We start from the raw sequence: 24,188 nt of genomic DNA on the forward strand, positions 1-24,188 counted from the left end.
ACTTACCACAGGTTTCCACACGTACTAACTGCAGCTCAATACTTTTGACTGCAGCCTCTGCATTCTCCACTACCAGCTCCCCTGTCAGTGGCTGCGTAATGACACAGTTTGTAGAACTGAGATGACCTCTGATGAGAAATTTTGGAAGTGAGGCTCTCTGAAAAGATGGGGTGGGGTAGAAAAAGACACAACTGTAAGAGCAGACTAAGAAAAAAAAATACCTTACAAAAAGACAGTTACCAAAATATGTAGGAAATATCAAGCAGTTGCAGTTAAGAACTCAAAAGTTCAGAAATGCCTCATGTAACTTAAATAATATAACTCTTTAAATATGCATCCTTATGCAGATGCATTAAGGTATCTCTGACTACCCTCCCTGCTGCCATGCATCCCCCCTACTTGTTCCATCCACAGGAGCGTTTTTCCTGGGATGAACTGACAAAACTTGGCCATTACAATTAATCCCAAAGTCGGGAACCGTATGGTGAAGGAGGCAGGCTGGCAGGAACTAACAGGATGGTCAAGTTAAGTCATCTGGAAGTGCTCTAGGGAACTGCATTCTGGTCCCATTTTGTCAGGGATTACAACACAGGCTATCTTTTCAGTGATTTTCCCACCTTTTTAAATTTCTCTGTTATGGCCACTACTATTGGGAGGGAAGACAGGCATTTAAAAATCTTCGTTTAATGCAAGATATAGCATACTCCTTATGTACCAAGACGCCAATTAAGGACAATTAATAAAGAGCTTAATTTGAATACAGGATCACACTTAAAATTTTATTAACAGCAAGTATGTTTCCTACTTTTCACAGAAGGAGCAGTAAGAATAGCTGTTTGAGGATGATGGTCTATAAGTCAGTTTCTGTAAAAGACCAAAGTCAGGGGTTTGCTCTCCCTGCCCTCCCCTCTTTTAGGCCAGCAGGCATCACAGATATTCTCTGCCAGCAGAGAAACTCATATGCCAGAAGCTCCAGTTACATGTCAAGTTCTGGCAGGAGGCATACTGAAACAGTCAGGTCTTCTACCCACATCTTCAGCTTGTATCTTCACCATCCAACTTGCTTCAAACTCTGAGCATCCTGCTCTAACCTTCCCCTTCTTTTGCAAGCCTTATTCTTCTCTCCCTCCTTAATTTGTTGTTACTGATATCTTTGATGGTAGCCCCTACCTTCCAACCATCTGTTCACACTTGCTTGTGGCGTCAGATTTCCTTGCTCATGTAACTGATTTTCCCTTCTTCCAAACCAACTCTCTTGTCGCAAACTTTTTTCCTCCCAATCTGTTTGTTTTGCTGCTTAGTCCTGGCTGCCAGTGGCAATGGCAGAAAAGTTCTCCTCAGCTATTGTTTAGACTGTTTCACTCAGATACCCAACACCTCTGCAGAATTTAGCTGTTCCACTCAAAACAAATCTTTGGGGGTAATAAAGAGAGAGGAATTTTCATGTGTTTAGTAAACGTGACCTCACTTGGGTGTTTTCTCCTAACTTAAATAACAGAAATTACATCCCTGACAAAACCATCCTATAATATTGAGTCCTAATAATGTGTTAGTAAAATGCTTTTTTGTTGTATGATCCCTGGCAGGTTCTTCTCATCACTGCTATTAGTAAACACAGAGTTGCTTCCCTGTTTCACAGGGACATCATACAGCTATCCCCCAAGTACAGTGGTCAGAAACCTAAGAGACAGAGATAAAAGGAACTTGTGGAACAAGAACTCGAGGCCATATTCCTTAATCCTAGTTTACAAGACTTGTTTTTTTAAAGCTATATTGCCCCTAGAGCCTTGCTACTCTTGTCAGTACTCTTCGTATTTTAATCCTAGCTAGGTTCTCTCTCATAGGACCTATCATTTACGCTATTTCATAATCCCCCAAAAATTAGAATCAAGAAAATAAAAGCAAATCTATCCTGGTTTTTCATCTAACCTCTCTGTGCTTTGCTTGGCTACTGCAAACCTCCTAATCGGTTTTCTAGTAGTCTACCAGAAATTATAGCTCAGTCACAATCTCCAGACAAAGAAAGAATTGAAATTTTAATATTTTAAATATACCAAAACAGTGACTTTTTCTACCAGGTAGTCCACCAGGTAGTCACTTCAGACCCATACAATTTTCTGAGACAGGGAGAGGAATTAAAAACAAAACCAAAAAAAAACCACAACAAAAAACCCCCCCAACAAAACCCAAGGCCACTGCTTGTGCTACCATACACATTCAATAACATCCTTTAGACAGCTCCACAATTAAATACCAAGATCTGCTGGATCAGAGATGTCAGAAGTTTTAGAACCTACTTTTGTGGTTATGTACTTGAAACAGAAAAAGGCACAGGGTCTGCTATTAAACTTAAGAAAGAGCTTTTAATGGACAGGACTTTCACAATGTACACCACTGAGTGTTTGCTAAGCCAATAAGTAGAGTATCAAGATATAGAAAATAAAGATGAAACAGAAAATAATCTATATGGAAACATGGTTCATAGGAAGAGCAGACTGCTGAGAGCTTAGTATTTAGCAGTAGTCTCAAAAGTAATTTTACCACCATGAACAGTTATTATATCCTTATATGCTTTCAGTGTGCAGCAGTCTCCAGAGACATGAGAGGCTGCTGGACACAACCTGCTCATCCTCTAACTCAGCTGCATTTAGAGTTCATCCACAACAGCTGGCTGGTGTTCTAGAATCACCTCCTCCACACTCAAGAATGGTCTATTCCAACACGCAGCAAGTCAAGCAAAGGTAGGAAGAGACCTGCGTGGATGGACAAGATGCTACTGATAAAATCATAAAAAGGAAGTATACAAAAGATGGAAGTAGGGCCAAGTGACCCAGGAGGAACATAAAAACACCATCTGAGTGTGCAGGGATGGTTTGGGGAAAGCCAAAGCCCACCTGGAGTTAAATCAAGAGACCTGAAGGGCAACAAAAAGGGGTATCTACAAGTATACCAGCTGCAAAATGAAGATGAGGGTAAATGTCACCCTGCTACTGAATATGGCAGGGGACCTAGTGACAAAAGCCATGAAAAAGACAGAGGTACTTAATGTCTTCTCTGATAAGATTTGCTTTCAGAAATTCCAGGCCCATGCAGGGGGAAAGTCCAGGGAAAGTCTGGAGCAAGAAAGAGTTATCCTTGGTAGAGGAGGAGCAGGTTAGAGAACATTTAAACAGACTGGATGTACACAAGTCCATGGGGCCTGATGGGATGCACCCACAACTGCTGAGGAAGCTGACCCATGTCACCGTGAGGCCAACCTTCATTATCTTTGAAAGGCTGTCATGAACAAAAGAAGGTTCCTGAGGAATGGAAGATAGTAAATCTCACTCTTTTCTTCAGCTAGGAAGATCTGAGGAACTATAGGCTCGTCAGCCTTCCCTCCACCCCTGGGAAAGCGATGGAGCAAATAACCCTGGAAGCCATTTCCAAACATATAAAGGACAAGAAAGTGACTGGAAGCAGTTGGCATGGATTTACAAAAACAAAATCATGCTTAACCAACCTGATAGCCTTCTATGATGAAATGACTAGCTTGGTGGACAGCCGGAGAGCAGTGGATACTGTTTACCTTGGCTTCAGCACTGTTTTTGATACTGTTTCTCCTAACAACCTCACTGACAAATTGATGGAGTACAGACTAGATATACAGATTAGACACTGATGCGGACTGATAACAGCCTGAACTAGATGAGGGCAGGGCTGTGGATGTAGTCTGTCTAGACTTCAGTAAGGCATTCGACACTGTCTCCCACAGCATCCTCCTACACAAACTGGCTGCCCGGGGCTTGGATGGGTGGACTCTTCAATGGGTTAAAAACTGGCTGGATGGCCGAGCCCAGAGAGTGGTGGTGAATGGGGCAAAGTCCAACTGGCGGCCGGTCACTAGCGGTGTTCCCCAGGGCTCAGTTCTGGGGCCGGTGCTGTTCAATACCTTTATAGATGATCTAGACGTAGGGATTGAGTGCACCCTCAGCAAATTTGCAGATTACACCAAGCTGGGTGGGAGTGTCGATCTGCTGGAGGGTAGAAAGGCCCTACAGAGGGATGTGGACAGGTTAGATAGATGGGCCAAGACCAACGGCATGAGGTTCAACAAGAACACGTGACGGGTCTTACACTTCGGCCACAACACCACCATGCAGTGCTACAGGCTGGGGGAAGAGTGGTTAGAAAGCGGCCCGGCGGAAAGAGACCTGGGGGTGCTGATCGACAGCTGTCTAAACATGAGCCAGCAGTGTGCCCAGGTGGCCAAGAAGGCCAATGGCCTCCTGGCCTCTATTAGGAATAGTGTAGCCAGCCGGTCTAGGGAAGTGATCGTCCCTCTCTACTCGGCACTGGTGAGGCCGCACCTTGAATACTGTGTCCAGTTCTGGGCCCCGCACTTCAAGAAAGATGTTGAGGTGTTGGAGCGAGTCCAGAGGAGGGCGACCAAGCTGGTGAAGGGTCTGGAGGGTCTGACCTATGAGGAACGGCTGAGGGAGCTGGGGTTGTTTAGCCTGGAGAAGAGGAGGCTCAGAGGTGACCTTATCACAGTCTACAACTACCTGAAGGGAGGTTGTAGTGGAGTGGGAGTTGGCCTCTTCTCCCGAGCAACTAGCAATAGGACAAGAGGACATAGCCTCAAGCTTCGCCAGGGGAGGTTCAGGTTGGACATTAGGAAGAATTTCTTCTCAGAAAGGGTTATTAGACATTGAAACGGGCTGCCCAGGGAGGTGGTGGAGTCACCATCTCTGGATGTGTTTAAGAAAAGACTGGAAATGGCACTTAGTGCCATGGTCTAGTTGACATGGTGGTGTCAGGGCAATGGTTGGACTCGATGATCCCAGAGGTCTCTTCCGACCTGATTGATTCTGTGATTCTGTGAACTGTTGGACTCCAAGGTTTGTGACCAGTAGCACAAAGTCCAGCTGAAGGCCAGTCACTAGTGGTATACACCAGTGACCGGGGTCAATACTGAAGCCAATACTACTTCACATCTTCAATGATGGCTTGGATGATGTGACACAGTGCATCCTTAGCAAGTCTGCAGATAATACAAAATTGAAAGGAGTGGCTGGTGAACCAGATAGTTGCACTGCCCTTCCACAGGGACCTCAACAGGCTGGACAAATGGGCCTAGAGCATCCTGAGCTGCTTTAGAAAGTGCTGCCAACAGGTTGAGGGAGGTGATTCTCCCCATCTCTTCAGCACTGGTGAGAGAAAACTGGGGATAGTGTGCCCAACTCAGGACTTCCCAGTACAAGAAACACAGACTTACTGGAGCAAGTCCAGCCTTTGCTGGATTTGGCCATGAAGATGGTTACGAGCATGTGACATACAAGAAGCTGAGGGCTGGGATTGTTCACCCTACAGAACAGAAGGCTCAGGGGGATCTTATCAATATGTATAAATACCTGATGGGAAGGAGTAAAGAAGATGAAGTCAGACTCCTCTCAGTGGTATCTAGTGAAAGGACAAGAGGCTATGGGAACAAAACTAAATAAAGGAAATTACTTTTAAATTATTTAATTTTTTTAATCCTATGAAGATGGTCAAACACTGTAACACTGCTGAGTGGTTGCAAGTCTCCATCCTTTGAGATACTGAAAACTCGACTACACATGGCCCTGAGTAACCTGCTCTAGACGACTCTGCTCTGAGCACAGGGGCTGGACTAACCAGTCCCCAGAGGTCCCTTCCAACCACAATGATTCTGTGAATATGTAGCATAAGGTCAAAAATAGCATGCAACAAACAAACAGCTGATTATGAGGTCTGTTTTGAGAAACAAGTGGAAGAGTAGGTCTAAATTCAGAAGTCTGGGACTAAGAGCAATGGAAGACAAATTGGGGATGCAGAAGGGAGATCTAAAGCAGGAAAGCATTCTTATTAACAAGAGCACAACAGGAAAATCTGGAAAAATAGAACACAGGTTTTGGTGGACAAACAGAAACCAGTGTTCAGAAAGCTAAATGACTAAGACAGCTACTACTGTTCATAGAGGCTTCCCAAAGCCACATGGGGATTCAAAAAAAGGCATAACCAAGTATCAAAATATACATTTTTAAAGGATCTTGGCTACACGTGGTATAGGATGTTTTTCCTTGCTTCATTGCCATCTTCCACTCAGAAAAATGATAAAAATGTGTAACCATTACTGAGCAAAGTTCCACCTTACATTAGGCACCACTATCACAACAGATCAGGCAGAATCTTTGCTTACAAAAGTAAAAAAGGAGAAAAGGAAAAAAAAAAAATTTATTATCTGCAGGGCAGCATTTAATCATTCCTCTCTTGTTCTCACTCAATCACACAAGCATTACATTTAAAATAAAATAATAAGAAAACCCTTACCTCTTTAACATTTTGCAAAGTTTCAGGAGTAATTGTGAAGTCTACTGGGCTTGGCATCAGTTTCCCTTTCTGTGACTAAAAGTAATGAAAGAGTTAAACTGTAAACTATGATTTACAAAACACACACAGAAAATTAAAAAAAGACAATAAAGTCAAGCAACTGTTGGATGTGTTAGTTTTCAGGATTGTCTTCATACTGAAAGTATGCATCTATGTAATAAAAACACTGAGATTTCCTGCCTTTGTTATTAAATAACATTATGATATTGTCTAAATACAAGTCACAATGCATGACAGATCTGAAGTGTAGAAACAGAACTGTGGCAGTTTTTGGTTACTTTGTGTTTGCCATTGCAATAAACCACAACAAGCTCTCCATTTGTAAGTTCTTGGCATAAGCTCTACCTATGCTGAAAAAAAAGGAAAACAAAACCAAAACATGTGGTTGACCACTCTAAACCACCTGGAAAAGAAGAAATACTCTACCTATCTGAAGCATATGGTATGCTATAGAAAAAAGTTAAATTTCACATTCCTGTATTTACAAATAATTACATTTTATATGTCACTTGCAATGTTTCCTTTCATTATTAATACTTACAAATTCGGGAGAGGGGGGGATCAGAAACGAACTTGCTCCATTGCTTCAAATATGTTTTATAAACTCTCCCTGCCTCTTGTTATCTGTGAGCACTTTGAACTCTTTCTGCTGCCCTTTCAATAACAGCTCAGGTCTCCTAAGCCATCCCCATATTACTAGAAGATCCTCAGTTGATGGAATCTAGTGTAGCATTGATGTAATGGGCTTAGCATTCCAGCTTCTTTAACTGTAAAATTAACAAAACTTGGTCTACATTATCTTTCCACACTGGAGAAGCAATTTTGTGGGCACATTATTACAGTTGTTCAGTATCTATTTACACCATTTATCACAACACCAAGAAGTTAAGTCTTTCCGTAAGTGGCTGAATGGGCCCTGAGCTCTGCTGAGACGGCAGCCTGTTCTCTTCATCAGGAAGGCAAGCTTCGCTTACCATTTACCGACCTCCCTCTCCATCCTTATCTCAGTGAGGTGCACTGTCTTTTCCCTGCATATTTACAGTAAGTGGCCAGCGCAGCATCAATTATGAGTGACCCAACTGTATGTAACTGGGAGTTGGCAGAGCACATCACCACCAATGGGCTTAACTTGAACTCTTTGTTACTATCTACCCTCACTACTTAAGAATTCAAAATAGCTTCTGCTGCCCAGCTGCAAGATGGAAGATATTAGCAAAGACTGACTGTATTTTCCCATAAATGACAAATTCTGGCAAAGAATAAGGTTAAGGGAAACGGTACATTGAGCACTGACAGTGAGAATTATATGTTCAGTAAAACCTCATTAATTCACCCTGACTGGGAGACTCATGATTTAGTGACTTGTGATCTAAGAAGTGCTATAGTGGGAACAAGAAATAAAACCAGGAAACTGCATAATATGTAATTTGTTCACTATTTTGACAAGTGTGGCTTACTTGTAATGTAATAATGGACCAATAAAATGTAGCATAATATATTTTAGAAAATAATGAAATCTTACTAACAAGAAACTTCTTTACAGCACCTAGCTAAATCTTTAAAAAAGGTACTAAAACTTTAGAAAGGTACTATAGAACTAAAATAACATATTTCCACCATTATTCTTAAGTAAGACAAGAGAGTCTAATACTTTACTGTCCTGTTAAGAGTTCAAAGGAATGATACAAACAGTATGTTCTAGCAAGTTGCGGGTCGAAAAAGCAGTACTTAATTAGGCCAGCACAGTCTGTACCGACATCAGATGCTCTGGACACAAGTACAAGTCAATATAAACTAAAACCCAATCTAATATAGGAACTTCAAATAACAAGCAGCAAAGCATTTCTTGTGAGACAGTCAAATCTCATCCCACAACGGTATCTCCACAGGAGGAAGGCTGTCTCCATGTTGCTAATGGTAGAATGTGGATATTTGTTAACCTAGTTATCTTAGCATATTGCCAACCATGGGCTTACTTAATAGCAAAGGTGCTTAAGCTGACAAGCTTCTTATTTCCAACTTGATGCAGTCCCAGCTTTGATACTTTGAGTCAGGGCTCTAAATCATAATTAGTCATCTGAAGAACAGAAATCAGATATTTTCCCTTCACCAACGAACTTCCATTTCTAGGACAGGCATTGTGGGTGCCTGGAACCTTTGGCTAAGAAATGCTCAGATAATCTGAAACAGTGCGTAGAAGAACACCATAGTATTTATCCAACCACACCATTGTTTCAGAACTGAAAGGATGAATAAGAGAATAAACTCAGTGGAGTATAAAAACATCTTATAATCCAAATCCTCTTTGTACCATTTTCTTTAAATGGAGAGACATGTTATTCTAATCAGAAGCAACTGACACCCTAGTTCTTCTGGATTTTTTTTTTTTGAGGCTACCTTCCTTTTACTCATACGTATCCTGTGTTTTACTTGGTTTTCTAACCTTACTGCCAGACTTCACTGAAAGTGGAAAAAAAATAAATATCTCACTTTGTGTAGTTAATACAAACCACACTTACCAGCGAGTGGACAATGAATTCACAAGTCTTAGTTAAGTCTTTTGCCAGCAGAGAACGTCGCATATCACACCGTAGGGTATACTGGCAAGAATATGATGGCAGAGAAAAAGAAAAGAGCCTTAGTTAAGATTTTCTCTCTCTAACTTTTCATCTTTTTACTGTGTATGTGCAGAATGTTACTGTTATTAATATTTAAGGCATCATTTACAACAGATTAGTAGGCAATGTATATACCAGTGATGGGGAGAGGGGAAGTAGATAAGAGGTATACAATGATTTTAGATGCTCCTAAATGAAAGCTAATTTTTCTTTGTGTTTAGAGTCCCACAGTAATTGCAAATGCTTTCCATATCTTCTGTGTTATGTAACAACCTATGAGATTGAGGGACAGACAGTAGCATTGTACGGCTTCAGCACCCAAATTACATTCAGTTAAGAGTGATTACAGTATTGCTTTTCACCATACTTTGGATAAGTGATTATCAATAAGATATATTCACAGCCCCTCTAATTTTAAATTCAATCTTACCATCAATTTAGCAGTGGTAAGAGTTATAAGCATATTTAATAGGGAACTGTCTATAACCATGTAGCTGAAATTAAAAGCAGCAGCTTGCAGTGGTGTCAGGCAGCAGGCAACAAGGTTAATTTTGCTGTTCACTGTTCAAAAACTTGCTGCCTCTCTCCTCTCCTTTCTTCCCTACAAAAGGAGCCATAAACCAGTGACTGAAAAATAGTATGACCTTGGTTATCATAGTAATCATACACTTCAGCATCTGTAACATAGCCTTTCAATGTCCCTACAAGATAGGTAATTTGTTGGGGTGGGGTTTTTTGTTGTTTTGTTTTTAATTCCTTCTTTACAGATGAGGAATTGGCAAAAACAGGTAGACTCAGACTAAGGGACTTAGCTTCATAACTTCTAGTTCATGGTGTCTCTGCACATAACCTGAATATGCGTGCAAGAACAAGACTGGGGAGCATATCTCTTTCCCCATCACACACTATGGCTTCCACTGAAGTTGATGACTGCTGAGCAAACCTATTACTGCACTACATTTCACTCAGAGCAGGGAACACAGTGCAATGAGGTTGAAGGACCACACATGCCTTGCAGTTTGGCCCACAGCCTCCTCATCAGTGTCTAATTAGAAGGTCTCTGCATGAGAATAGAGACTTGAATCTTGATACTGAACCCTCAGCTAACATACTGATACCTAGATCAAGAAATAGAGGCTTGCTTTTAAACTGCACAGAAGTTGGACAGACATCTAGGAAGTCTTTCTTAAACAGCACCTTTAGTTACTCAAATGAAAAAATAAATAGGTGGTATACTGTTTGTAGTCTATTTTTCCATTTCTTGACTTGGACAGAGAACAAATATAAACATGTTAGAAGCAAATGAACTCTTTCCTTTAATTTCTTTAAAACTAGCAAAGTATTTTTAAGCAGTTCAAGCCTGATGTTCTAGAAAACATGCTTAATGTTCCCCAATTTATATTTATGTATCTGTTTTATGAGGTATCAGTAAGCCTTAAATAACATTTTCCTCTTCAGGAGAGCAGAACTCTCAAACATTGGCTGAAATCTAATGATTAACCTTTTAATTACATTTATCCCCAGCTTGTAAAGAGAAGCTACGTAGATGAGAGAGGGAATGACAAAACAAAACAAATATTCACCATTAAAGTATACCTTAAAACAACTGATATTGATCATAGGCAAGTTATCTGGATTATGGAAAGCAACTCAACCAGTTCTGCACCATTTTTGACATACCTACCACAAACAGCAGATGTTACATTAGGAATAAAGCCAAGACTGAAAAAAGATATGGGAAGTACTTAAAAAAACATCTGAATGTAGACAAAAAACAAGGGAATTTTTCGTTTAGTTACTTCTGATAGGCTAGTAGGTGGGGGTTTTTTTGTGGGTTTTTGGTTTGTTTGTTAGGGTATTTTTAAATCCCAGACTGTAATAGAAGACTTCCAGTTCAGCTAAATAGCTAACAGTTTTATACTTTGTCATCAAATCCAATACTCTCATCAGCAACCTACAAGGTGGGGGAAGGGAGGTTTTACAACCCAGTGATTCTTCATCAGCACTGGTCTGAACATTTTTGCATTTAGTGGCTCCTTCAACTTTTTCCTTGAAGGGAAAAAAAAAAACAAACAACCAAAAAACACTCCTCAGTAAGAAAAAGCATTGTCTAACACAATATTTACATTCAAGAGATGGCTGAAGAAAGACTTTCTCTCAAAAAAAAAAAAAAACAAACAACCCCACACCACACCCAAACGAATTCACCCATGGTAAAACAATTTTAACCAAAAACGGTCAAATTTCAAAAGTGTGTTCCCACAAGATTCTGTTACAAGCATGTAGTACATACAGATTTGGGCAGGAAATGTTACTACTCATCTCCACAGGAAAGCAAACAATTCATGTTTTTGAAGATGCTACCAGCTCTCAACACTTTGGTTTGAGTCTTCATTATGAAATTATACAGCCACATTTGTTTTGAACAAAAGGACACCGTGGTGCAGCCTTTTTTTCATGAAGCGAATGGATGTAGTTGTCTACAACATAAGGAGTGATCAGATATATGTTACAGTAGTTCTAACACTATTTAAGGCAAGACATCTTGTTACTGTTCTGTTTATGCCATCATTCTTCAAAGATTTACTCCCTATGGAAGGACTGAAACAATAAGTGATGGAAAGATTTCCTCTAGTTAGAGGACACTTCTCACAAATGAATGCAGGAAAACAAAGTCTGAACACTAGGTAGCTTTGTTCCTGTAGAATTTATCCCCGTGACTTAAAATGGATCTGGTAAGTCAGTACACTTCATTTTTAATATTCAAGTATTATAAGCAGTAATTGGTTGTCTACTATGCTAACAGTCTCACTGGTATTAGGTTAACAGTGCACACACTTGTATCTGGGTGTGTACTATTATACAGATTATCTACAAAATGGTAAATGCAACTTCTCTCACAATAAAATCAGATTAGATGAAAACATCACCGTGTAAGAGAACTGTACAAGATTTAACAAGCGTGGCAAATACATTTTGTCCTTTCTCAACACAAAGCCCCTCTTTCCAGTATGGTTTTACTTCTCTCTTGTACATCCCATGTTATATCTGATCAGTTTCATTACCATCAACTATTTCCAATGAAAAGCTTAAACTTGCTGGAAAACAAAAAGGGAAAAGACAGCAGAACAGTTTTTCAAAAGCAACATTATATTGATGGGATTCCAAGATCTCAGGATGGTTCCTTTGCCACGTTTAAGAAGCGTTATCACCTGTGGAAAGCGTTGACTCCTAGAAACTGGAACTGAAAAAGGCAACTAGAAACTACCTACAAACTAGTACTTTAAAGGTTAACATGTATAATGATTTTTAATCTTAAGTTATATCTAGAAAATACAGTACACACTAGAAGAATGCTATATTAATAAAGGGAAGCTTAAAAGCTACTTACTTCAAAGGATCTCTAACTTTCTGCTCATTCTTCAAATTGAGAAAAGAAAATTTGCACTATGAAAAGAAAACCCAATCACAAAGCTTTATCCTCAGCCTCCATGAAATAAGAGATGTTTTAGAATACATTCTGCAGATAACAAAAGTTCAGACTTTCTTTACATATATGACTGCCTTACCTGAATATTAACAAAGACACCATGATACGTCTCATACAGAACTTTGTTCCCCTTCGTATGCAATGGAAATTCAAACGGAATTTCTGTCTTGCCGCTGGGAAGTTTCCCTGGTTTCACCATGTCAATAGTGCTGTTCATAATTTGAATCGGCTGCAAAGATAAATATTAAGAGGTTTAGGTTGAAGCAGAGTGACAGCCCCATCATTTCAAGAACCAACAACATCCACTGAATTCTAACAGACTTCCTGAATTTCCAGAAACGCAGCTATTTCTTCACGACACACAGCTCTCCAGTCTTATAATGAAAATATATATTAAGGATGCTTTCCTCAAGAAAACAATCTGTGATCTGTCTTATGGTTGTATCATACGAACGACCAAGCATATTTCGAGCGCTAAACAGCAGAGTCTCAAGCGCTTTGGAAAGTGGAGTTCCATTTTCTACATTATGACCCTTAAGAGTAGCAGCAGGAATCAGCAAGTATGTGTGACAACTGAGCAGTTAGCCATTCCCTCCTACCTCTCCCTGGCCCTTTCCCACCCTAAAGATCCATATTTAGGGCTAAACCATCGTTCCAGTGAGAGACAACTATGATTCAACTGAGGAAGCCTACCTGAAGATTATACTTCTTTTCTCTTTGGAGTTTTACTATTATTTTCCCTCTACTAGACAGCAATAAGAAAATCTATTGCTTCTACTGTTTTTTTTTTTTTTTTTTTTTCTTCTGTTTTTTAATCATTCCTGGGCAGATTATTCATACTGTAAACAAATTAACTATGATACACATGAAGACCTTAAAAGGCCCTGTACCGAGGCTATTTTATGAAGACCTTAAAAGGCCCAGTACTCAAGCAAACTGTTTTGCAAATGTCGCCATACTGCCTCTAGAAAGAGCCAGCCTTGCTTCAATCACTACAGCCGCCTTCGTGTGGAGCCTGAGATAACTTGCCCTGCAAGACTCCAAACCCCACACTTCCAAACCTGGAGAGCAGTACAGAGGTCTTTCAGGAGCTCCACAGTCACACAGTGTGCACAGCCTTACACTCAACAGAAGAATCTGTGCAGGTCCTGTATCATGTCTAGTAACACACAACCTCAATGGCCTCTGCAGAAACTACTGTCATAGTGACTGATCTGGCAAAAAAAATCCAATTAAACCCAGCCACTTTAAAAAAAAAAAAAAAGTCACACAATTATTATTTTTCTTTAAATCATGGTCCTTCAATGCATCATCCAGTAACCACACTATTTATGTTACTGTATTTCAGCCCTAAAGAAAACTCTCCAATAAGTGCAAGTTCCTCCCCCAAAAGGTCATCTACATCACTAGGTAATGCTGAGCATTTCTCTGCTTTCTATCATTTACATACCATGAAGTGCTATAAATACCTGAGCGCTATTAAGGAAAGATTTAATTTGGGAAAACGAGACAAAAGTTTTGTGCTAAAAATATTAACCTGCACAGGTCTTACCTTGACAGAGTTATAGAAAGCTTCGAACACGCCCACACTTTTGGCACTAAGCTGCAGATTTACTGAACCTTCCATTGTTAACGAGATACCTTGGTGCTGGACTGTGTCCTTACTTGTTATGACCACGACTCCAGAAAGAACTTCCTAATAGGAGAAAAGACAACATGAAAACATTTGTTTAAATAAATTTCTTCTATAGCTGTTACTCAGACAGTGTGCTAACTGATTTTCAAACTCAACAAAACTGTTCCCAGAGAACAGTCTAACTTTGTCAGAAAAGACAAATACTGACAATGAAGCAATGGGAGGAAGAGACCTCTGTGCTTGTTTTCTTTAAAAATATTCTCCTCCTCCTTGCAGAAGTACTAATCTGAGCTTCAACTTCTTTTCCAAAGTTTCAAGATCTTCCTCTCCAGGAAGATGAAAAATATCCTCATAAACAACTATCAGGCCAGCTGATAATAGACAAGTTCCATTTCACATGTTAGAATGAAATCCCAGAAGGAATTTTTATATGAAGAGTAGGGCAGGCAGCCATAGGAGATGGAAGACAAGGCATAACTGTAAAGGCAATGGCTAAGCTGAGCATAAGACTCACCTCAAGAGTGGAGCAGAATAGATTTAAAATAAATAAAAAGTTGTTCTGCTACACAAGCAAACTCCGTGCTGCACGGAAAATAGTTTAAAAGTGTATCCGAATCGAAGGCACAAGTTCTATGACTCAACAGATGCGTCACTTATCCCGTTAAGAATGTTTTGTCTAAAAAAATTGTATTGGCACAAGAACACTGCATCTTGGAAGTATCAACTTAGAAGTTCTAACACTGAAAAAAAAGATGAACTGCAGGAGAGCACACAGTTCATTTTACATACCCCATAGTTTATCCTTCCCCTCTCCTACAACAGAGAATCCACTCCAATCCACAGTTCCATGTCAAACATTCATACACATCTGGAAATAGCAGCAAGTGATTTGAGAACCTGAAGAAAGTTTCTTAGGGCTAACCTTCTCTTCTGCATGGCAGTAATGCTCTCTGCACCTTCACCAGGCTTGCAAACTAGACACCAAACTACAGATCACTCCAATCAAAGGATAATTCAGACTGCCCACTCGACACTCGACCAGTTAAAACCAGTCTAGTTATGTACATCTCTGACAGACGCTATTTGAATTTTGCCAGCCTTTTGTCTTTACTAGTGGTACAGGATGACAATATAGAAAATGGGTCAGGCAGTTCAAAGCAGAACAGGACAGCAGTGGGACATCAAGCATCACAACAAAGGCTGACACGCTGCAAGTCTGAAAAGAGGACCTGCAGCAATTGGGAAATGCCAGGAACAGGAGGCACAAGCACAAAAGGACAGTGAAGAAAAGCTGACCTAAATACTGTACTGCTTTGCTAACAGGCTTTAATTAGTACAAGCAATTAGGTTATTGCTTTGAAAAATGAGTACGGCTGAACTATAAGAAGCAAGGACAATCCTGAACATATGAACTGCTTTAATAAATGAGAACAGTCTCCCACCACACAGCAACAACCTATTCTAGAGCTATTGCCTACACACTTTCACGAGATAAGGGTGTATGTATTTGGGGCAGAAAGAAGAACGACTTGAAGTTAAATATGAATCTTTCTTGTAACATTCAATGTCTCTTAAGAAATGAAAAACCACCTCAAAACCGCTTTCTAACAAAAACTTTTAAAGGTCACTGCTGCAGGGGAGAGGGAAGTATAATGAAAAAGATGCTGTAATATTTACTGTAACTGTTTATATGCAATCATTATATTTCTGTTTGATGTGTGGGGGGAAGTCAGCTTTTCTGAATAAGAGCTACTTTGTCCTGTTTTGTGTAAAACCATGGTCCCCTCTAAATACAAAGCTGTCAGTATACTTGTCCTCCTAAAAAGTACAAATCAAAGAACATAAGCTTACCAAGATGTTTAAATACTTAGTTAGCACACAACTTATGAGAAAAATTTATTTTTGCAAAACATTTGCAAACATGTACTATTTGTAAAATTATGTCGCATCACTTAATACTAAACTACTACTGGTTTTAGTCCATATCAAAAGGGGTTCATTTACCTTTAAAACCACAAAACTAAGGGTGTAGATAAAGTCACCACTGGAATTAATCCCGACTTACTACAATGTAGTAACTTACAATCAGTTGCTCTCACTCACTTTTACCTTCTCCTTTACTAGGGACTCATCATGGCTTCACCATGCAATGACAAAACTTTGCAAGATGGAACTAAGCTAATAGAGTTCTACACAGAATTATTCATCTAAACAGAGTATTCATCCACAGGAAGGCCAGTGTATTATGTGAAGCAGACAGAGAAGTGAGCTGAACTGCAAACAAACCATTCTTGTGAGAGGACCATCCCAGGTTAATGATCCCAAACAAGCTTTTTAGCTTTCTGTTGTCAGTGCCTTACCATTCAGATATGCACATGAAACTGCCAGGAAGACTGACACCTTCAAAGTTTCAATCACTGTCAAAGTCACAACGAAGATGAACATCTGCTTCATCTGATCCGGCAGCACAATCCCTCGTTTCTCTAGTTGTGGAGCAGAGTTACCCAAGTCTCGCTGAGGACAATTTGGAACGATTTTCAATCAATAACGTGAAATGGTGCATAACACGGATCACAGAATCGCATCTCAAGAGGCCTAAGTCACATCTAGACTTCTGACTGAACTAGACAGCTATTCAGTATCTATAAACTTCAGTAAAGACTGGAAGGATCAAAGTGCACATTATACTGTCCTATAAATTGTTGCAAAAATTACTTTTAGTGTTAAAATATATACTAATTCCAGCCTGACTGTTTACAATGTCAGGTCTGTTTGCCACCTTAAAAAGCTAGAAAAATAACTTTAGCTAGATATCACATATTTTCAGATTGTATCTAATCACTTGACAGGATCCCTCATAAGAAAAATCAGCCTAATTTTTTTTTTTTCAAATGCAAGGTAGTTTTGAAAAAATAACAAACAAATCACAAGGCAGGTTTTCAAGACCACTTGAAATCTGTCATCACACTGTCTGAGGTGTTGACAACAGCAGAGGACATCATAAGCTAATGCCATACAGAAATGCCTAACATTTCTCTAGGTCCATTTGATATCCACTGTACATCTATGAATTAAGGTTTTCATTATTTTGGTAGAATGGAAGTCCATGGTCAGTTGGTTACCAACACAATGCCTCAGGTTCCTTTTAAGATTCTACTTTCCACACCACAGGCATTCACTTTTAGGACAAAGGGTAAACATTTGGCAATTTAAAAATTCACATTAAGTTCACGTAAGTCACATTTACTAAATATTCCAAATAATTTTCTTTCACATCTATTCCTCTACGCAAGTCACCTGCAAATCTTAACCACGTATTCTAATTATTTAGAAAGAAACTGCCTACATTCAACAGAAAGAGTCTGCCAGATCACACTAACTAGTCATTAGTTGCTTTAAAACCTCAGATTTACTAATTAATTTGCTTTTTTAGAAAAAGTAAAAGGCTTCCTTATAGGCAAATTCTGACTTAAGTATATTTTGGACTCATTTATTAATAAGTCTTGGCTGACGTTAACTATGGCACCTTTCTTTTGTACAATGCATTTTTCAGGCCTTTCAGCCTAGAATCATTTTAATTATCAGTCTCAGTCTACCTGCCACAGTTACTCCAGTCATCCTGTTCAGGTTTTCTAAATAAAACACATCATTAGTTGTGCCTGTCCCTTCATTCTTCTAGCATTCCAGAATTTATTAAATGAGCTTCAATGGCTCAAGAATTCTCCATCCAATTATAAATGTCTCCTGAACACAGATCTTCTGTTCCTAGGAACTTAAACAGAGTTTTGCTGCAATAAGCCTTATTTTGCTATTAGAGGACTGTGCTATTAGGATCCATTTTATTGTCCTTTTGTTCTTAAATCCCCTACCATTTTTTTTTTTTTTGAAGTAATGCTATTATCTTTTGGTCCGAGAAGTGGCAAACTTGATTTTTTACTCACAATTTAAAGTTATTTGTTTAAGCTAGCTTTTCTCAAATTAAAGTCTGGACAAAATAAAGGTCTTTTTTTTTTGCTTAGTTCCTCCAGTTTCTGATGATTATAATTAACGAATACAGAAATTGCTTACTGTTTATCACATGAAGTTATTTTAAGCAACTTCCTTTTTAAAAGCAGGAGCACAAGCTCAGGCTTGTATGACACATGACTATTTTACAAATTCTGTGCCTAATTTCTCCCAATTAAAAAAGAACTGTCAATGCAGGAGCAAAGAACAACTAAGAAGAACAAAATTGTCACCTACTCAACTACCTAGAATTAAAGAAAGTTTTAAGAAGTGAAGAGACTTCCACTTGGTGTAGGACAGTGCTTTGGAACAATGAAAAATGCCTGAATTCAGCTGGATTTAGTATAACCAAGGTCATCATACCATGATGAGAAGTAGTGTGACCCAACCCAAGACAACAGGGAACAGTATTTGAAGGTTCTGTTATATGCTATTTCAGCACCAAAGAGAAATTTTAAAGATCTCAGCATGATAGTGAAAGCCTCTAATGAAACATATGCATCACTCTGACCTTACAAAAACCAAAAAAGTTGTTATTCAGCCTTAATTTCCTGGTCAGCTATTTGCTTTAGACACATCCGTATCTTCTCCACTCACCAGCCTTCTCCTATGTACGTTCAACAATGTTTTCCCCTAACAAGACTCAAATTCAGCTCTACAATAAAAGTAAAGATAAGTTTGTTAACTTTCAGAGTTCTTCCCTAGTTTATATTAAAAACTCCCACACTTTCAGGGTCTTATTCAGTATCGAATTTACCATTAAGACATCCTCAGAAGAGTTACTTGTTAAATATGGGTCCCTCCTATATCTGTCTCCCTTCACTCCTTCTCTCTTGGAGGGAATAAAGATGTATAGCAAATACACTCAACAGTTGTAAAGATGCTGGTTGATGCACATACAACAGATCAAGAGATGCTGATTGCTAAAAATCCCTGAATATTTCAAGTGGACTATGCACTCTCAAGAGGTGGAAAACCAGAGCTTGAATGGAAGAATCAGCAGCCATTGCCATTACCAGTTCTTTGATCTATTATTACCTAAAATCACAGGCTGAGATCCTTTAAACCGTTCTTCATCCATTCCACTTTGTTTTGTTCATCCATTTTCCTGCTCTTGGAGCTGCTCCACTACGTCTAATCTCTCTTCTGTAGGCCACCCAGCACGAGACCATTCTGATGCTGATTGTTAAATATTCTCTGTTCTGTTCTACTTGAGAAGACATTTGTGAGAAAAATAGAAGAGGATGTCCATGATTCAACAGATTGATTTTTTAATTATTATTATTTACTTTTTTTTGCCACGCCATCCAAACACTGTCCATTTCCCTGATCTGGTTCCTTGCATAGCCAATACTGTCAGCACAAGAAAGGCAGCAGAAATTGAATAGCTAGGGAGGCGAGTGATATTGTGGAGTTATGCTGGATTAATCATGGTCTCAGGCTAATTACGACTTAGAAAGCTCACTAATGTTTTAGTAATTTTTGTGCTATTATAATGTAATAGGCATAACAAAGAGATTATTACACCAGTGCATAATTTAGACATCACCTTCTTCCATATCCAAATTCAGCTTTAAGTAAGTTCAGAAAACAAAAGATCAAGTCTAGCCACAGTATCCCTATTGCCTTCAAATGAATAGCTAGACATATACCTTGGGATGAACTATTGTCTCTACGAAAGGAATCCCTTAATTTTCAAGCAGCATTGATGCAAGCCTATTTTGGGATGAAAGTTGCAGTAGACTGAAGTTATTATTAGCATCACTACTGTCACTGAAATATACATCAGTAAATTTCTAAAAAAAAAAAACCCAAACTTGCACACATTCCATAATTAAAGAGAGATTTGTAACTCCTTTCTGTGCCTAGGAAACTTCTATTAAAAAAATCATGTTGTACTTCTAGTGTACAGCTCTTTCATCGTTGTGTTTTCACAATACTCAGACCTCTAGATTTCAGGCCTAGTTAATGAACTAAAATCATAAACCTTTTCACATGGAGTTGAAGTGAAAGCAAACAAACAATACTGACAGATTTACTAACTACAAATATCTTATTTAATTTCAGCTTAAAGACAGAATAAAAATCCTTTTCCTATATTAAAAAAAAAAATCCAGTTTAGAGTGATATAAAGCAAGCCAAGTGAGGAAACTGAAAATGTGCACAGCATTAGGATACTGAAATAACTAAGATCCTTCTAATAACGTGCATTAGCAAAACAACGTGAAAGTGAGATACAGAAAGTAGTCTTTACCACTATGACACCACACCTGAAGGGATGTGTTGTTCACAAAATTATATTTTAGCTTTACAAAAGTCATTCTCTAGATTATTTGACAATTGTAGAACAGATGCTGCATACCCTTCCATTTAAATGAGTTTAAAGCAGCACTAAAAACATTCAATAAATTGAAACATGCTTTATACACTTCTAACAGCCAAACTACTAATGTATGGGAAAGCTGTGTGTGAAAAGGATTTTTATACTACAAGAGTGTGGCTGGATAGCAAAAAAAAAAAAAAGAAAAACAAAGGACCTGACAACTGCTGCTTAAACAATACAATATTTCTAGAAAAAGTGATAAAAATAAATCTCAAAAGCATGTGTCAGGTGATTTTTTTTTCTAACTGCTTGAAGTCTTCAACAATGAAAAAAGGCACAGCATTTTTCCAAGTAGCTGCAGAAGTTGAAGTATGCACAATCATTTTATCACTATTAACAACTACACCAGTGAAAAAAGTTAAGAAATCAGACTCGTGCCCAGTGGAAAAAAAAAATTAGATCTGCTCTCACGTAAGTACTTTAGCCAATAGGAGATCTCCTATCAGATTTCCTATCAGGTACAAACAACAGCTTAAGACACCTTCAGGTTTCTTGCAGAGCACAGAAACGGAGCAAGCCTCCGTAACAGCAGCTGGGCGCACCTGCGTGCTGTATCAGCGCACCAGTCCTTCTGTAACACACAAGTACAAACAACTGAAGCGACGCTACCCCACAGCTGAGCTCCGGCTGCCACGTCTCGGGGGGCCTCGCTCCTTCCCGCCCTGCTGAGGCCCTGCCGCCCTCGCCAGGGACAGGTCAGCGCCGCCCGCACGGTACCGCCACGCTAGCGAGGGGAAAAGGAAGGACCAAAGGCAGGCCTTGATCCCAAAGACGCGCCGGAGCTCAGCACCGCTGTGCTACAGGAGGCCAGCGGCGCCCTCGGTAGGGACCTCAGGGTGAGCCGCGGGGAGGGGAGAGGTGGTGGAGAGCGACAGCGCTGAGCAGGGGCAAAGATACACCTGCCCCCAGCACGACGGCAGTAGCAGCCCGCAAGCCCTGCCGCAGCCCCCTCACAACGGCGAAGAACGGCGCGAAGCAGAGAGCCGCCACGACAAAGGGAGGCACGGAAGAGGGCGAATTATCCCGCCTCCCAAGGAAGCGCCCCTCCGCCCCAGAGCCGCCGGGACGTTCCCAGGCTGCCGGCAAGTCCCAGCGGAAAGCCAGGAGCCAAGACACGGCAGCATGCGGGCAGACCAAGGGGAGCGGGTGGGGCGGTGGGGGCCGCGGGCGCACTCACCCCGCAGCGGTACACCTTGTTGGCCCGCTTGATCTTGATGTCCAGCGCGGTGCCCATCGCGGCCGCCGCGCGCTGTCACGTGGCGGAGCGTGATCACGTGACCCGGCCCGCAGGGAGGGGCGTGTCCTTCCCCCGCCACCCGCTTCCGCCGGCGGGGGGGTGGGGTGGGGCTGCGGCCCACGAACATCCGGGTTTCCAGTGGCGTCATTTCTCAACCGGTGACTCCGCTTCCCGGTCGGCTCCGCCCACTTCCTGGTAGTCATGACAACGGGAGGGGGGAGGGGGAGCTGGGCTTCCCGCCGGGCATGTCAGCGCCTTTCCGCCGCCGCGGGGGCGGAGGGGATGGAGCGGTGAAGCTGGTGACGGGACTGCAGCTCCCGGCACGTTTGGAGGGCCGGCAGGGCCTGCTGTGGGCCAGTGAGCGCCGCCCGACCTGACGGGACGTGTAGGCGGTGGCCTGAAGGTGGAGCATGCGCAAAGCCGCTCCGCCGTTAACGGTCGAGCTCGGGGGAAGGGGTGTCGCGCGTGCGCAGCCGTTGCCTCAGAGCGGAGCGCGCGCGCTGTCCGTTGGCGGGGCGGGGCAGCCCGGCGGAGGGCGGCCGTCCCCTTCTCCGGGCCGTGCGGGGGGCCTGTAGCCTCTCGCTGCGGGGGGCGGGCAGTCGCCTGTGGCTAGTGTGGGGGAGACTGCCGAGTCGGGCGCGCCTGTAGCAGTGGCGGTGTGCGGGTCGGACTGCGGGCCGCCCCGCCTCGCCTGACCGGGGCCCGCTGCAAGCGGCGGTGCGGGCTGGCGCCTCTCCCTCCGCCCCTGCGGCGCGGCCTCTTCGCGCCTGTGCTGTGGTAGCGCCTGGGGGCCGCATTCCAGCGGGTGCAGTAGCAATGGGAGATAAGGAAAGGCTCCGCGGCCTTTAAGTTTATAGTTGTGACTAAGACTGAAGGGGGTTAGTCTTAGGTACGCCTTACAGTCATAAGAACCTACAGATACAAGGACTGAATTTGTCTCTTGTTATAATTACATGTATGATTCAGCATATTGAATTTCAAAACACATTCTAGCCTCTGTTCTCAAAAGTGGTCTGCAGCTTGTTTGATAAATTTAAGAAGGCAATGCCATGTGAAATACACAGTGAGAAAATCTGTGAAATACACAGTGAGAAAACCCGAAGCAAAGAAATACCTGGTCTGGAAAACGTTGCAGGTGAACAACTAATGTGTGTGGTCCACTGAGTACTGAGAGAAATGCTTCAGTCTCTTACAGATGTGGACCACAGGTACGTAATTCCTGTGATTTCAGTGTGACCAGAAATTGTCCGTCAGCGGTATCTCAAGTCTCAAAGGAAATCTATAAAGCATGAATCTAGTCATGAATTTTAATGCTTTTCTAAAGTCATTATTCTTACTGTGTTAAAAAGTGAGGGCAGCCGTTTCATGGAGGTGTTTCAAGCACAAGCCAGCTTCAGAGTTTAGCAAGACCGTTCTTACCTCATTTTAAAAGGCAGGAGTTCTTTAATTTAGTCTTAAACTATAGTTTTGTGGGGGAGCAGTGAATTGTGATAAACTTCTGGGTTTTGAGTACTAACAATCAAAATAACAGAACCGCTGAAAGCCTGAACAAAAAAATCTGGAAGTGGACTGTGCAGCTACTGTAAGCTGTCTCTGCTGTAAGAAATGTGCATAAAGTGCACAGCTGAAAGGTCAAGACAAATTTGTCTGTGGAATGCTGTCTTCCAAGAAGTCTTTAGATGGCCCAAGATAGACACTTGGGGAACTGTTCATTGGTGTCATTATGGATCTTTGAAGTCTGATTGCTAGAGCTGGTTCTCTTGACCGGAGCTTGAAGACCAGTCTCCTAGCATTTTTATTACCGTTCTCCATGAAGACAGGTAATGTAAATGCATCTAGAAGAAATTAGAGAACAAATAAGTCTTTCAAGGACTCTGTAAAGTTCTCTTTATTTTAATTGTATTGCCTAGTATAAATAACTGTGTTTTTTAAAGATTGGTATTTAGAAGTAGCAATCTAAAGATATATTTTCTTAAGCTTCACATAATTAAAAAAAAATAAATACAGCCCCTATCAGTACCATGCCCATGCAGAGAGACCATTCCTGAGCATGAAGGGGCTCTAGAAGTGACAGGAGGAAAGCGCTCACAGCTTACATGAAGCTGTCTGCAGCGCTCCAAGTCCGCATTCGGTCCTCTTGACTGTGTGAAGCTGAGAAGATGGTTCTGCCCTATTCCTCCTCACCCCTACACACGCTTCAGTACTGAAGGCCACCTCGTCACTGTGCCCCCTTCCGGCTTGAATGCTTATGGAAAGCTTGGCAAGAAACAGTGCATGCTCTTGTAATGAGGAAAAGAAGTGAGATATCTAAGTCATTCCACATTCTGCATTGTTTGTTTCAGAGAAGACAGAATGAAAGTGGTCAGTGTAAAGAGAAAGGAGCATTTAACTTTGATTAATGAATATTAGTACCATGCCTTATATAG

At 41.0% G+C, this 24,188-nt stretch overlaps 1 protein-coding gene across 5 annotated transcripts in view; it reads right to left on the bottom strand.

Annotated features, from left to right (window-relative positions):
* Positions 1-21,785, bottom strand: part of VPS26C (VPS26 endosomal protein sorting factor C) — a 60,578-nt gene extending 38,793 nt beyond the window's left edge. For 4 of the 5 annotated variants that reach the window (XR_011049679.1, XR_011049678.1, XM_068417466.1 and 1 more), the window contains exons 1-6: positions 21,703-21,785; positions 14,054-14,197; positions 12,581-12,730; positions 8,913-8,993; positions 6,334-6,408; positions 7-157 (exon numbers count right to left, since the gene is read on the bottom strand). Coding sequence is in view for 3 of the 5 variants with exons in the window: in XM_068417466.1 (XP_068273567.1) it covers positions 7-157; positions 6,334-6,408; positions 8,913-8,993; positions 12,581-12,730; positions 14,054-14,197; positions 21,703-21,759 (658 nt within the window). In the remaining 2 variants the exon portion in view is untranslated. Of the gene's footprint in view, positions 1-6; positions 158-6,333; positions 6,409-8,912; positions 8,994-12,580; positions 12,731-14,053; positions 14,198-19,180; positions 19,319-21,702 lie in introns of those variants that run through there. The other variant, XM_068417474.1, reaches the window with a different exon arrangement.
* Between the last annotated feature and the right edge of the window lie 2,403 nt (positions 21,786-24,188).

This window comes from Nyctibius grandis, chromosome 2, assembly GCF_013368605.1.
Source record: "Nyctibius grandis isolate bNycGra1 chromosome 2, bNycGra1.pri, whole genome shotgun sequence".
Lineage (NCBI taxonomy): Eukaryota > Metazoa > Chordata > Aves > Nyctibiiformes > Nyctibiidae > Nyctibius > Nyctibius grandis.